Below are 15,640 nucleotides of genomic sequence, written 5' to 3' on the forward strand. Positions count from 1 at the left end.
ATATAGATAACTACGTACGTGGGTTTCTAAGGACAAAGTCAGAATTGTTAAATGACGTTTTGAGCAGTGAACATTGAACAAGAAAATATATAGCTAGACATAAACATTTTGGAATTTAACAAGTACAAGTACACACACGTAAATTGGCGGTGGGACACTTTGTTTGAACGTTTGGTTTTAAGCCTTACGTAATATATATGATTGTGTGTTATAAACTGAATGCTAGCATGTATATCTTGAATATATAATTCAAGATGGAAAAATACTTGCATCCACCATACATCATCCTATTTACTGCATGTAAAAAAAAAAGACGGTTCATTGAATATATTACTGATCATACTAAAATCATCGATTTGTTCAATGCATATGGATGATTAAACAGTCTTTGATGTGAATGATTATATATTTTATAAAGATTTTTAAGTAGAGGTGAAGAAAATAACAATTCTGATTATAAGGTTTATACAGTAAAAATACGCTAATCAATATGACTAGACAAAGTGGTGCAACCTCATGGCATCAATAATGCATGTTCATTAATTACAAGTTAATGTTGCGTGCTTGAAAGTTAGCTGCATAGATCTAATACTAATAAATAATAATAGTCAACTTTGATGAAAAATGCCATCGCTATGATGAAGATCAACCAAAAATCATTACGTTTACCCTTAAACTTGAATTCAAAGTTCGGCGGGTTAGGTAGATTGGATACTTTCTTTCTATTCTTTTCTGTTATCCAACTTCTTGCCTTATATTTGTTGCTACAATTTCTTGCCCAATATATCCCAAAGTTAAAAATTAGGAGTTCACAAAACACTACATGCACAATTAAAAAGGCACGAAAATTCCTTAAACCCTTTGCACAAAAGATACATTAATCGGTGTTAAAGCGAGATTAAATAAAAAGATCGATGGGTACGAACTTTGTGCCCTAAACCAATTTTCTGAAAGCTTAAACTCAATGAGTGTCTCTAGATAGGGTTTGGTTCTATGCTTTGATTGTCTAGTAAAAGACCAAAGTTTAAATCTCCTTTAAAAAAATAATAATAATAATTTGCGTCTTCATCCTTTGTACTGAAAACAACTCACAAGACTGATACATGTTAATACCATTATTTGAGTCTCGCTTAAATATATAAATTAAGGAGTGGATTTGTCTATTAAAGAGGCACATCACCTTAATCTGAAAACTGTCCCTTGAGCTTACTTTAGACTCGTTGAGGTAATTAACTCCATAATTCTTGTCTACAATATTATGTTCGCTCATAGTTTACAAGAAATCTACTATACTCCGACACTTAGAGCTCTTAAATTCAATCAAATGACTAAACCAAATGAATATTGTAGATGTAGTCTGCCATGAGTGACCCACGTTAAGTTAGAGTGTAGTCTTTTGTTGGTATATAATTTTACTTTCTTCGTCTCAATCGCAAATTTTAACATATTCAGAAGAAAATTTATAATGTACGTAAATCTCTTTTATTAATTTTTTCTTTATGATAAAAGTACTAATGGCAACTTACATATTACACATCAAATAAAAATTGTTACAAGAGTATGTAAAATGGGAAGAGAAGGGTATACAGATCCCTGTTAATAAAACAATCAACCCTAAACAAGAGTGCAAATTATTTAAACAAATCGATCCCTTAAGCCCTCCTCTCAAACACAACAGGAAGCCCAGAACCATCTAAGGCCACCAACCTCTTTCCATTCTCAACCAAAGCACCGATGGGCCCACAGTTGCTGAACCTACAAGTGGGGCACACTTCAGTGGGACACCACCTCAGACTGTAGACACCAGCTCTCTCTGGCTCCACCCTATTTATCATAAAATAGCTTCTAAGAGGCAGCCCTTCAGATGCAGGTGCTCCGGCGACAATCAACCGCCTTTGGGTGACTCTATCAGTCTCACCCACCTTCCATGCAGTCGAGGACACACATATTGTGGACGCAGAAAATGTGATCATTTGGTCACGGCTCTCCCTCACCACAGTTGCTCCCGCGGCAAATGGAGCAAAGGTCACGGGTAAGCCCTCGGGGCCTGAGACGTTTTCTTGACCTACAAAGAAGGGACAGGAATTGTTTCGGTTGATCAGAGTGAAACGGCCTCCGTTGTCGGTTATGGCGGGTTTGATGTAGTAGTCTACGCCGGGTTGAAGAGCCCGTCCGGCGGTGTCAAGCACCGGTTGGGCTACGGTTGCTATGGCCATGGCTAGACATATGCAGCTGATGAGGTTTCCAACCGACGTGGGGTACATCATGATGTGAGGAAACTAAGTTATTTGATGGATTTTATGAATTGTGAATGTTTGCTAAGGCATGTCACACATAGTATTTATAGAGCTGTGGTGAGGGTACGTACGTGTGAGATGATGACGTGGAAAACCAAAGTCAACTAGGCTCATCCAATACAATAGTATACTTGCATGCGTGAATATACAACTAAGCTTTATTAGTGGTGTCAAGGGGGTGGTTTTTTTTTTATTTTTTTTGGTGTAAACCGTCTCCTTAATCTTATTTTGCAAAAAAAATGTTTTCACGACTCGAACTCATGATTTTTCGGTCATAAAGGAACAACCTTTCTTTGATCCAGAGCATGGCCCTTAAAGACCACGACTCTAACTCTCAACCTTTCGGTCACTAGACAATGAGGTTATTAATTAAACGTTAATAAGCATACTCATTTTTATTAATGACACATGGTACAAATAATTAATTATCAGCATTACTGACTCAATTGCTATTGGAAAAAGCTGTTGGGTTAATAGTTGGTGCTCGTATCCTAAACATGCGACAGAAGAAACGTTAATAGTTGACATCGAAGTATGAACTAGTTAATAAGAAAGCATCACAGGCTGCTACAGCCTACACTCATCAATTTGGAATTTGGTGAGCTCTACACGTCCGTGGCGGTGGGCTACTTTATTTGAATCCTTCTTACTCCTTAGGGTTTCTTGTTCAAGTATCTATGTGTCACGCCCCGATCCTGACATACGTCCAGGATCGACACGTGACGACACCAGACCCGTATCTCTAACATACTCCGCCTCCTGAATATAGACAAAGTATCATTCAAGATCCAGATGCACAATAATTTTTCGTATACTTTATGGCTGCATCTAACATCTTTGTTAGACTGCCTACGTACCCTCATTAGGGATCAAGCCATTCGTAGTTCAACTTAGCTATAACTCGACATATAACACAGTCTGTTCAAGCCAAAATGCATAACATTCCTCAATCAAACATTTTGACTTGACAAACATGAATTATTCGATACAAACTACATAACAACCCGCATGACAATCAAGGTTTCTATTTCATCCATCATATACATCATTATGTTTCAACATAAAATAGATATTCATATCATGTAATATATCAAAGAATCAATAAAGCATAATAGTATCCTCTAGTCGCATTGATCACTGATCTAATCATTTTAATAACGATCATATTCAACATCCTTCTACAATCATCTCAAGTAACCCATTCCATGATATCAAGGAGGCATGATATTAACATTTAATTATGTTAATCAATCAATTAGATCACACCTCAATGCACAAAATTAATAAAAGGCTTCTACATAATTCCCTGCCTGGATTTCAAGTAATAACTTGATAATTCTAATTTATATTCATAAGATCTATTGTGGGTAAATCTCATTCACTCGAATCCAGGGAACAAGTCTAACTTATGGAAATGAGCAAGAGTAGGGATTCCGGACCACTCAATGAAATCCAAATCAAGACACTATTCCGGACCATCACTCAACAAAATCCGAGTGGATACGATTCCGGACCATCACTCAACGGAATCAAGCAAAGGGCCGAGGAATATAGCAACGGCTAGAAGAAGCAATACAAGGACCAAGTACTCATTTTAGAAAGCTGAACGACATGAAACAAGCGCAAGTACTAAGTTTATAGCGACTCAACGAAGCAAGATCTGAAACGATATTGAAACAACAAATCCCCATAATAGTGGGTTAACGGTCCACTGCTAGCCCTCACTTTTTATGACAGCAAAACAATTATGCCAATCAACCACATTTCAAATATGCATGTCAATCACAGTACACAATTATCATCAGTAGACTCGTCAATTCACGTTTAATAACATAAATCAATGGCAAAATATATAGAAATCACATTTATAAAACCAAGCCACATTTACAAATGATATTAATATAAGAATTCAAGGTAATAACCATCTCACATATATTCAAGTCACTCTCTAATCAATGTAGGTCCACCGTACCTCACTTAGTATCCCGTAGTGCTTCTCAGATGCTTCATATATTTTGATTAAGATGCAACATCCAAACAAAGTTTCAAGACATAAGATCCGAACAAATCTACAGAGAAAACATGACACACTCCTTCATAGTCTTGTGGGCAAATGCTATCACCATTCTAATCATAACACACACTTCCTAAGGCTAAAGATTAATTTCCGAATATATCAAACATGATGCATCAACTTAAGCACAATCAATTAAGAAAACCATAATATTGACCCAAAATCCAAATTTGACAAAGTAATCGAACTTCACAAATTCCATAACAAAAATGCATCCCGAGACCCATAATACCATAACACCATTCCTACTCTTATTCACAAAGATTCAAAAGAAAGACAGTATTCTACTATTCTTTGACTTCTCTATTGATTAAAGAATATGTTAGGCAAAACATAATTTTGTTTAGCACATTCACAGAACTTGACAAATCATACTGCTTTTGAGAACCGAAGTAGCAAATTACCAGAAGCTAACACCCAACACACCAAAGTACGTTAACGAAAATGTGGCCTCAAGCGGAAGCTACCCATTTATATTTCAGGCACCAAAAATATAGAATGCTTCACAACATCTCGGCTATTTAACCACAAACTGAACATCAAAACTGAATAATTTACGATTTGAGGATCGAAAATCACATTTTAGCTAAACATTGAACTGCCATCTCTTCTACACTTTGTACATTTACACCTAACACCCACCACCACATGAATTTTCATTAGAACTTTATTCCCGACGAAAACTATAGTAGCATACCACCATTCATACTCTTGTTAAAAAAATTCAGCTTCCAAACCCATCAAAATTCACATAAAACCACAATTTGAGATATGGGTATTATAGAGGAAGCAAACCAATCTAAAACCAATAAAATTTCACAAAGTTATCGAATTGGGTTGGATTTGGGGATTTGATTTGATCCAGTAGGAATCCAACATTGCTGGGTCATCATAAAAATCAATACCAAAAAAAGAAAGAAAAAAATCAAAGAATTACAAAACTGAGAGATGGGAATGTAAGAGAAACTAACGTGGAAGAAGATGTTCTCCTTGAAACACTGAATCAGAGTCAACGGAATCGAGGGTACTTCTCTTTCTCTCGCCCTCCGTTTTTCTTTTTTTCCCATGGCAGCTTCTTCTTTTCTCTCCCCCTTTTCTTCTCGATAGTTCTCCCTTTTATTTATTTTTTTCTTTTGTGGGTGCACGCGTTGACAGAAATTGAGGGAGGGCCACTCCCGTGGCTTTCTTTATGTTTTTTTTTTTTTTTTTAGAGCAACACAACTTCAAATGTCTGTAATTATACCGTTAAAACTCGGACTCGCAAACGGCTTTCACCTGTGCATTTATGGGTTCGAGATCTATTTAAAAACAGTAGTTAAAACTTTGAAAAGTCAACGAAAGATAAAGATTGATTTCGAAAATTCAAACCCGATAACTATTCGATTTAATTCTCCAAATTTACAAAATTAAAATTAAATAATAAAAATAACGTAAACGTGAAATACGAACTTAAGTTACAAGATACATAATGAATAGTAAAATTCCGAGGATGGGATTTTACACTAGGCATTAATTTATCAAGAAAATAATTACAATTACCTTTAAATTTAAAATTTAAAATTAGGGGATCCTGTAATTGCAGCCGTTCATCGTACATCGTACGGTCATAAATCATTTGAAATTTTAAATTAAATATAAATAATACCTAATGAAAACTGACCGTACGATATACGATGAATAATTACGATCACGGAACCCCAGGAAAAGAATCCGGTGAGGATCATTTTCCTTAAATGAACACCACCTCAATGAGTGATAAAAGGATGGCCCAATGTGGCTACTCGCATTGCGAGTTTCAAAATGAATGTTTACCATACGCAACTCTATTTTTGCTTTGCAAAGAGACTAGTTTCACAATTCGAAGATGTGACCTTTCAGTCATAAAGAACCAACATTTCCGTTGCGCCAAAGCTCGCTTTCACCTCAATGAATGATGTTCCAAGGAGATTAGAATCCAAGGGGTGTCAATGTAATTTTATAAACTTAAAGGGTTATGTGAAAACACAATAAATCTCAAAAGATGTTACTGAAATTAATCCTCCCAAAGTTGCCATGTACAATGTACAACAACGTATCCTGCCCACCCTCCTCGTTATTCAGAATCCGGAACGAGACATTCCCACTGCAGGACCATCGTGATCCAAATTCTCTTCCATTTGCTATGAGCGTATGTAATCTCGCCACCTTTGTCTTTTCTTGTCATGAGTTTGGCACAGTTACTTGACCATATTCCACCACGAAAATCGGAAAATGCATTCTTAATTTTGTTTTAGCCAGACTACTCATTGCTAATAACTCTCAAACGTGTAGTTTGGCTATGGAACAGACTATTGATATCTCATCAATAATGTGTTAATATCATTGATGCCAATAAAACGCATCGATATTTTTTACAGCATCGATGCACATCTGTCATGCACACAGAATTTCTGCTGAAACGTGTTGTAACATAATTTCATCTTCGTGTTCAATTACATAAGAGCAAATGAAACCTATGGAAGCTTCCGACCAGATTCAAGCAAGCCTCTGATTGGAAACGACATCTACATGCAAAAAATATAAACATGAAAAAAGCCGGGTTCTAGCCAATGATTTTAAGCATTAAACTCTGCCCAGGAAATGAAATAGATGAAGTGCTGCAGAATCCAGCTTCAAATCTACTTCTGTTTTTGTATTCTTTTGTCCTTAATCGGCAGCTCCACTGGCATCTGGGCTTCATGGGGATGATCTGGCCCCTTGTACACCTTTAGGTGGTTGAAAAGCGCTCTCCCGAGCTGCAAGAGCGAGTTTGTTTTAGAGGAAATATTCAAAACGGACAATGCAGAGCAGTAGCAGAGTGAAAAACAATAGTAAAGCCAAGCACAACAGTCATGCAGAGAGAAGAGAACCCCTAAACCACTTGCATATACTTTTATTATGAATGAGTTTTGTAGTTTCAATGAAATATATGCAAATGAAAGATATAGCTTTCTTTTGTGTATGTGTAGGCAATAGGCATGTAGGAAGATAACTTTGAGTACAAGAACTCACCCTCCCTTTCGGAAGCATGCCACGAACAGCATGTTCAATAATCCTCTCTGGGATTCTCTGCTGTAACTGGTCAAACGTTTCCACTGTCATACCACCTGGTCGTCCAGAATGCCTCCTGTAGAGTTTTTGGTTCCTTTTCTTGCCAGATACAGCAACCTTTTCAGCATTTACCTATAAATTTCAACACAATCATCCACCAAAGCATAGAAGTATTTGAAGCGAAAATAAGAGAAACATGAAAAGAAGTTAGTTAAGCAAATTCCAGAACCTTGAGAACCAGAGAGAACAGCAATACAAGACTTGAAAACAAAAATGAAAAAAGGGTCTGCTAGAGACCCACAGCTTGAGAGAAGCATTTTTGGGCCTGCCCCACAGTAAAGCATATGCCCATCTGAGAATACAAAAATGATTTAACGCCAATTTTTTGGAACCAAAATGTTTTAAGACTGTTTCAGACTACATTGAGAGTAGATAATATTTATTAGGATTCGTGCATTTCTTCTTTGCTCAATCCCTGGTTACCTTCTTTATCATTTGATTTGTATGTGTGATTGTGAGATATTTTTTTGATGTTTGTCAGGACAAAGTATTATTAAAAAACACCAAGGGGATGTGAGACAAAGTACACAAAAATAGAAATGTAAAGATAACACAAAAACACTAATGGTGGAAAAGGATGAAGGAATATTTGGAGAACAGTCAAAAGCCTACACAGTAGAGAGTAAACGGTACATGAAAAGACCTTCCTTTCCTCTAGCACAGGAAGGGTATAATGAAAGAGATAGGGAAGTGCACTGGAAGTGAACTGGAAGTCGACACGAAATACAACCTAAAATAACCAGAATTTTAATAACACAACAGACAAATAAAAACATCACCCATTTTAACCCAAAGAATAACGACAAGCAGAGAAGAAAGCAAGGAACAATAATAGAAAAAGTGATTCTCACTAGAAATATCATTCTTAGCCTTCTATGAAAACTGCACCATTAGCAGTTATAAAATAAAAATACTATTTCTAGCCTTCTATGAAAACCTGCACCATTAGCAGTTATAAAATAAAAATACTAAATCTCGTATGTGCTTGAGTTCTTTATCAGTTTTATCATCACATTGTATGGTTGAAACCATACAAGTATAGTCACTAGACAATCATATAAATAGACTGGGAAACATTGGTAGCACCCCATTTTCTGGATTCTGGACCCACTTAGCTCCAAAACAATATCAATATCAGTAACCACAGCCAGTTCTCAGAAATCACATGACATAGTCTCACTTGGAGCACCAGAGGCTTCAGATTGTGTGAATACTAATCTTCCAGACACCCATGGAGCACCTCCAAAAAAAATTTACCAAGCCCAAGTCTCGACAAAATGATGAAGGAACCAAACAATTCCAAATATAAAGGGATAAACTAGCAGATTAAAAATTGGGACAAAGACTAATCAACTTCAAGGTACGTAGGCACATGGAAGAGAGCATAAAGATGCAAGCAGATACACTGTTAAAGAAGATCTAATGAAATTCTCAGCACAACAAGAATTATATCATTTCAATGGTCTCAAGTAAGGACCAGACATTGATCTAGAAATATCTAATTCCACACTAACCAAAACCTTAAGAACCACTCCCCAGCCAGAACCATACAAGTCAAGGAAGACTGTAATTTAGTCTGCATCTAGAGCAATGACAATGAAAAGAAGTATGTGCATAACTAATTAACTATACACTCCACATACCACAATGACAAATGCTCCCATGTCCACACTAGGGGTGTAGGTCACCAAATTCTTCCCACGGATGTAAATGGCGATTGTGGATGCCATTCGTCCAAGAATCTTGTCCGTGGCATCAACGATGAACCATGGCTTGTCAGTATTCACATGGTCTGCAGCTTTTGGATACCACGTATTATTCCAAATGTCCTGGAAAAAAGGAGTGGAAAACCTGAGTAAGGACCTAAGTGCATATCGACATTGCCTTCAAAGAAAAGTAAATATTGACATCAATAACTTCTAGGATAGCGTATTTACACAATCTTTAATCAAAATGTATGTATATATTATTAGTAAACAGACCCAAGGCATATACTCAAACTCAATAACCATGTTTGAAGAAATCAATAGAAGTTTCCTCCACACAAAATACACCAAGTTTTCTTTAAAACTATCCATTGGTCACAATTTTTCACATTGAAGACTACATAAGTTACTGTTTAAGCTAAACAAGCTTAGCAAACCGGCGTTTCGTAGAAATAAGCATAAAGAACAAGTCTTGAGCACACCCACCATTAAACTTCAAATCCTTTTTCTTCTTTGCTTTCTGGGTCCACATTTCTAACTCAAAATTTTCAGAAGCAAAATTGAAAAAGTACTTTTTTTGGCTACATTTTATCAAAAACCAAACACACCCCAATACACATACGTAATATATATGTAGAGATAGAGAGAGAGCGAGTGTGAGAGGACATACAGGGCCGTCGACTTCGTAGTCCTCGAACATCCATCGCTGATCCAAAGGGACCCGAACGAAGTCCTTAGTTTTACTGCTGAAGACCTCGAAGCTCCGACGCGGGGAACCTCCATTGTTGAAGCTGAGGTCGGTGGTGGAGGGAATCCAGAGCTTCTGTGGTGGCGCCACCGAGAACCCAACAAATGGGGTTTTAATGGGGGGTTTTGCGGAGGAGGAGAATGGGGGCTTTGGGGAAGAAGAGCAAGTGGAGGAGGATGAAAGCATGAAGGAAGAAGAAGATGAAGCTGCGAGCGAGAGTACGGACATTTTGATGTCTCAGAGTCTCACCCACTCCGCTGTGTTTCTGGGTTGGGTTTTGGGGAGTGTTTGTTGATAAAAAGAGGATAAGATGCTCGACTGGCAGATGAACGTAGGTCTAAACGCACCGCATCGGTATGAATTTTAATTATTTTTCCAAGAAACATAACATTTGTTTTTTCATTTAAAATTCTTCCAAGCGAGCCGACAAGTCTTGAATTGGTGGAGAATTGCGATTTTCTCTTGTACAAACGATATTTTATATTAAATTGATTTACAAATTCAAATTTTCAGAACAACTGAAATAATATATTTCTCTAATCAATATAGCTCAACCCTAAGTTTAATGTGATTTCAAGTATCGAACTTTTTTAATTTTCTAATTAATAAGAGGGGTGATTCAAATTTAACATAGAAAAATGTTTAGACAATGTTCGAGTTGATTAATGTCTCAAGTTGTACTTCATAACTGGCTATTAGCATAGTGATGTTTTTATGCGAATGATAAAAGATGTTTTCAATTTATATTTCTTTTTTCATTTCTTGTTGATGAAACAAGAGACTTTCTTTCGAGTTTGTCATTAAGTTTCATAATTCGAGTGATTTTGGAACCCAATTAAAACCTCAACTAAACTTCAAGTCATTAAATCGAAGATATTTTGAAATTGACTCCTTGTTAAATAAATTTGATATTTAATAAACAGATAATATTTTATAAAAAATAAAATAAAATAAAAAACATGGATGACCCAAATAACTTGATAATGACACGTCATATGGATTTTCCCCAAATACTTTACTTTTTTCTTCACACACTCACACCCACATTCAAAATACACAAAAAAATGGCATTGTCAGCAGCTCCCCTCCTCCTGCACATCAAACCCCCTCCAATTCCTTCCTTATTCCAATCCCAATCCCAATCCCAATCCCACCGCGTCTCCTCCTCCTCCCTCCCCATCCTCCGCACAAAATTCCTAATCCCAACCCACCCTCGCCACAGCAATCCCCCCAAACAAACAATGAACGGGCCTCCCGCAGCCAGTGTGCAGAGTGCTGTGTCCCAGGCAATGAGCCTGATCCAGTCGTCGCCTCCGACCTGGCAGTCCTCCGTCCTCAGCAACCTCCTGATCTTCCTGCTGGGTTCTCCAATTCTGGTCTCCGGACTCTCTGCCTCCGGCATTGGAGCTGCTTTCTTGCTCGGTACTCTCACTTGGCGCGCTTTTGGGTCTTCTGGGTTTCTCCTGGTGGCCGCATACTTCGTCCTTGTGAGTGAAAATTCTCTTGCTTTTATGTGTCAGAGTGTTTTTTTGGACATTAACTTTATCTGGGTTTTTATTTTTGTCTGTTTTCTGGTATAAATTGATTAATCTATTAGTTCCATAAAGCTTTCTGATAACTGGTATCGAACTCGTCATCCAGGAGAGTTCCTAAAACAAGAATATCGCTAGACCGAAATACTAAATGGCGATAATTGGTATTTGGTTTTATTTTCGTTATCAATTGCACTTTAAAGTTCTGTTCTTTTATAGATTTTGTTAAATTTCAGTTTATTTTTTTCTTTTTGAAATTTGAGTGAGGGATGCAAAAATTAAGGTGCTGAACCTTCATAGTGACAGTTGATAACTTGACTCAGTTCAAAGAGGATTTTCGTGAAATCTGTAACTTTGAGATTTAACAATTCCATGCTATTATGCTCATTTAATGAATCTAATTTCCGAATGATTTCGATTTCTGATCTTTCGTCATGGGGTTTTGTCAAAATCTTATCAGGGCACGGCAGTGACAAAGGTGAGGATGAAACAAAAGGAGGCTGAAGGGGTAGCCGAGAAGAGGAAAGGAAGGAGAGGCCCTGGCAGTGTCATTGGATCCAGTGCTGCTGGTTGTGTCTGTGCTTTCCTGTCAATACTTGGAATAGGAGGAAGCAGATATTCTCGGCTTTGGCAACTAGGGTTTGTTGCCAGCTTCTGCACTAAGTTAAGTGATACTGTCTCGAGTGAGATGGGAAAGGCATATGGAAAAACAACGTAAGTTTCTGTATTTGTTTGAATTGAGATCTTCGTGTCCATGTTGTTATAACTTATAACTGATCTTATGGGTCTAATATTGGTGTTTAATATTCAACAGCATCACATTTGGTTAATAAGTTTCATTTTTATTGGCATTACATAAATTAGCAACCCCAGAAGTTTCTAGATATACGGCATGTGATAGTCTATTGCTTGAAATTGTCATAGTTCATCTCTCTCTTCGTCTTTTCTTATTAGATTTTATACATCGTTCAGCTTTACATGCTCTGGTGATTTCTTACATAGCATTAGGTTTAAACCCTGTACACCATATGATTGACACATAAGGTTGCCTCAAATTCTGATGGGTGCCAAAAAGGAAGATAAATGGTTGTGCGTGGAACATTCCAGCAGTTTGGCCCAACCTAATGTCATGTGGCGCAACATTTTAAACATTAAAATAAGAAAAGTATGAATTACTGATAACCCTTAAACCTTTTCAATTTATGATCTGTTGAAAGTTGAAACCTTCAGTCGTCAATTGAATCTTGTGATGGCTTGTAGGATTCTTTTTAGGTGACTGAGTTATTCGGGAACAGGCCTGCAAAACTTGGACACATAATGAGAAGATGGTTCTAGTAGTTTGTCTCATTGATTGTGGTCCTGTCCATCAGTAGAAGAATGGACAACCATTACTGAAACTATATTTTGTTAGGTTTAGTTAGGCAATAGAATTGAGTAGACCCATAGTGTTCAAATAAATATGTAATGGCTGATACTATGAAAGTGCCTTAACCATGGTATGCTTGTAGTGGTTAATCTTTCATTGACAGTGTAACACTCTCGTAAAGTGGAACGAACATAAAATGCGTAATGATTTAGCCTTCAGGTGAAGTGAAACTAACATAAAATGCATAATGCTTTAGCCTTCAGGTACAAAATCATTTTAGTCTATTCTGCAGTTTCTAATGCAGGATGATTGCAGCATAGTGAAATTTGAAGCTTTAATTTTATCTTTTGAGTAGTTCTGGCGACATTCACCTCTCCCAGACCCTGCGTAAAGCGGGAGCCTTATGCACTGGGTACGACCTTTTTTTTTAGTAGTTCTGGCAACATAAAGAAGCTAGGAATTAAAAGTATCAAATTGAGAATTTGGTTCTCCTGATATTAGGTCGAGTCACTTGCATCAAGAACTAAACTGATGTGTCTTTTTTTTTTTTTTTCTTTTTTCATGAAGAATCTTAGAGCTTACAATTGAAATCGCTTTTCTAATCCAATTAGTTTTTTCTCAAGGATACACCTTGTAAATCTCTAGCTGCCTTATTTGCTACCAGAAATCCCAAACCCCCTAATATATACTGAAAGCTGCTGCCCCATAAAATTCTGCAACTCTCCCTTCCTAGGTCAGTTTTCTCGTTTGGGAAAGAATCCAACTAGTGTTGTCCTCATTTTTCTGCTAACTGGATAAATGTGTCTTTTTCCTTTTGGATTTTAGATAAGCAATGATTTGTTTGAGATCATAAAAAATTTAGTATTTTCTGTTACCCCAGATCCTGCGTAAAGCGGGAGCCTTGTGCACTGGGTACGACCTTTTTCTGTTACCCCAGATCAATTTAAAATTCCAAGAACATAATTTTGCTTCTTGACCAGGTACTTAGTTACAACATTGAAGGTAGTTCCAAGGGGAACAGAGGGGGCTGTGAGTGTTGAGGGAACCTTTGCTGGACTTTTGGCCGCTATCCTTCTTGCGTTTGTTGGTTGTGCCATGGGTGAGGTGCTGTTTACTATATACCCTTCATTGTTTGTGTGTATTATATTTTTTGTCTGTCGCTTTAACTTCTATGCATATAACACTCCTTGTACTTTTTCTCAAACAGGTAAGTGCACCTGAAGCAATGATATGCGTAATAGCATCGCAAATAGCTAATCTTGGTGAGAGCATTATAGGTGCTGCTCTTCAAGACAAGGAAGGATTTAGATGGGTAGGCAATCGTCCCAATCTTTGATTCTTTATATATCCTTTTTTAGTAACTTTTCTTGTGTATTATGTTCATTCTCTAATAAAGAATCAGTTTGGTATGTTCGGCCATGGCCGTTGAGGGTTTGCTCTTAGCATATTTAGGAGAACCAATGGCCGGTTGAGCTCGATTCATGGGTTTCCCGAGCATTTTGGTGAAATAATGTTGGATATGGGAAAGCATAGGGTTTTTTGTCCTGTTGAGGACCTGGTGATAGAATAGATGGGCAATCTGGGGAGCAACAGGAGGTTCCTCGAATAATAACAATATCATGATACATTTTGAAAAGCACTAGTTTCTTTGTGCTTTAGTGGCACAAATTCCCCTTCAAAAGCATGGAGGGCCCTAGATGTTACAGCTCCATTGTATATAATTTTCCTTGTAGGTTGTTCTCGGCTTCAATTGTGTGCAACATATTTCCCTCTGTTCTTACACCATGTCCATGCTCTATTTTACAGCTCAACAACGATGCTGTGAACGTCATAAACATATCGATGGGCAGCATTTTGGCAGTCTTGATGCGGCGGGTTTTGCTCCAGAACTGGAGTATGTAAATTGTCAAATCCATTAAGGCTGAAGATGCTTCTCTGATGTGCCCACCAGCTATGCCAACAAAATCAAACATGACCCATATTTTTCACACTGGCGACCGAAAACAGACCATTGCGCTCAACGTGGGAGACGGATTACAAGCATGTTATCTTATTTCTCAGATGGCGTGTTAACAATTTAGCGAGATTATGCTCATTGGAAAATATTTAGAAAATGCTTTGGTTCGATGTTGCCCTTCCCTAAAGAAAAAATGAAAGCTAGTTGAAATGTATTGGTGAACTATTTATCGTCGAAATGGTAAGGAATGTATGTACTATGGAAATTAATCTTTGAAGTAGTGAGAAATAGGATTATTTTGCATCAAGAACATCTTCTCTCTTATAATAACTTCCGTCGCATGTATTGCAGGTCTAGAATATCTATTAACTTTATTAACCTTCCAAATGAGACCTAATCGTAGGGTCAAGTCAAAATGAATTGAACAAGATGGGTACCAGTCGAACAAATTTTTGTAACTGTCACATGGTGCTACTAATTCAGAAATCCGCCTTAATTGGGTTGGAATCTCACCATTTCTTGGCGGCCTTTCATGCAACCATGCCAAACCAAAACAAGAACTCAGACCAAACCATCCAATTTCCTCTAACAAAAACAGAAGCAGCCAAGTAGAAATTGAAGGCGCTGAAGGTGACAGCAAAGGATAGAAGCAGAGCGATCGATATGAGAGGCTCTTGGAACTCATCGTCAAGGAAGCCAAGAAAAGTGTCCACCTTCCTCGAGAAGAAGAAAACTAGATGCAACGTTTACTGTTCGTTCTAACAGGCACCAACACAGAATTGGTAATGTTGCATTTATCCTATAGCGTTGATTCGAATGGAAATTCATCGG

The 15,640-nt window shown here is 37.4% G+C and overlaps 3 protein-coding genes and 1 long non-coding RNA gene across 4 annotated transcripts; 1 reads left to right on the forward strand and 3 right to left on the reverse strand.

The window, feature by feature from the left end:
* Nucleotides 1-1,459: 1,459 nt before the first annotated feature.
* Nucleotides 1,460-2,531, reverse strand: LOC139187471 (kunitz type trypsin inhibitor 106-like). Its single transcript, XM_070808244.1, has one exon. The coding sequence runs from the start codon at nt 2,265-2,267 to the stop codon at nt 1,653-1,655; it is 615 nt and encodes a 204-aa protein (XP_070664345.1). The 5' UTR covers nt 2,268-2,531; the 3' UTR covers nt 1,460-1,652.
* A 1,599-nt stretch (nt 2,532-4,130) lies between these two features.
* LOC139189360 (uncharacterized) lies at nt 4,131-5,471 on the reverse strand. Its single transcript, XR_011573232.1, has 2 exons — nt 5,343-5,471; nt 4,131-4,366 (listed from the first exon to the last, which is right to left on the reverse strand). It is a non-coding gene; the product is annotated as an uncharacterized lncRNA (long non-coding RNA).
* Nucleotides 5,472-6,797: 1,326 nt separating this feature from the next.
* On the reverse strand, nt 6,798-10,398 carry LOC103430653 (large ribosomal subunit protein uL13c-like). Its single transcript, XM_008368803.4, has 4 exons — nt 9,877-10,398; nt 9,144-9,329; nt 7,402-7,572; nt 6,798-7,145 (listed from the first exon to the last, which is right to left on the reverse strand). The coding sequence occupies exons 1-4, from the start codon at nt 10,180-10,182 to the stop codon at nt 7,029-7,031; spliced, it is 780 nt and encodes a 259-aa protein (XP_008367025.2). The 5' UTR covers nt 10,183-10,398; the 3' UTR covers nt 6,798-7,028.
* A 560-nt stretch (nt 10,399-10,958) lies between these two features.
* Nucleotides 10,959-15,119, forward strand: LOC103430652 (protein VTE6, chloroplastic-like). Its single transcript, XM_029089112.2, has 5 exons — nt 10,959-11,441; nt 11,947-12,200; nt 13,833-13,956; nt 14,060-14,164; nt 14,659-15,119. Exons 1-5 carry the CDS (start codon nt 11,019-11,021, stop codon nt 14,752-14,754), a joined length of 1,002 nt encoding a protein of 333 aa, XP_028944945.1. The 5' UTR covers nt 10,959-11,018; the 3' UTR covers nt 14,755-15,119.
* The last annotated feature ends 521 nt before the right edge of the window (nt 15,120-15,640 follow it).

Source organism: Malus domestica, chromosome 11 (genome assembly GCF_042453785.1).
Source record: "Malus domestica chromosome 11, GDT2T_hap1".
NCBI lineage: Eukaryota > Viridiplantae > Streptophyta > Magnoliopsida > Rosales > Rosaceae > Malus > Malus domestica.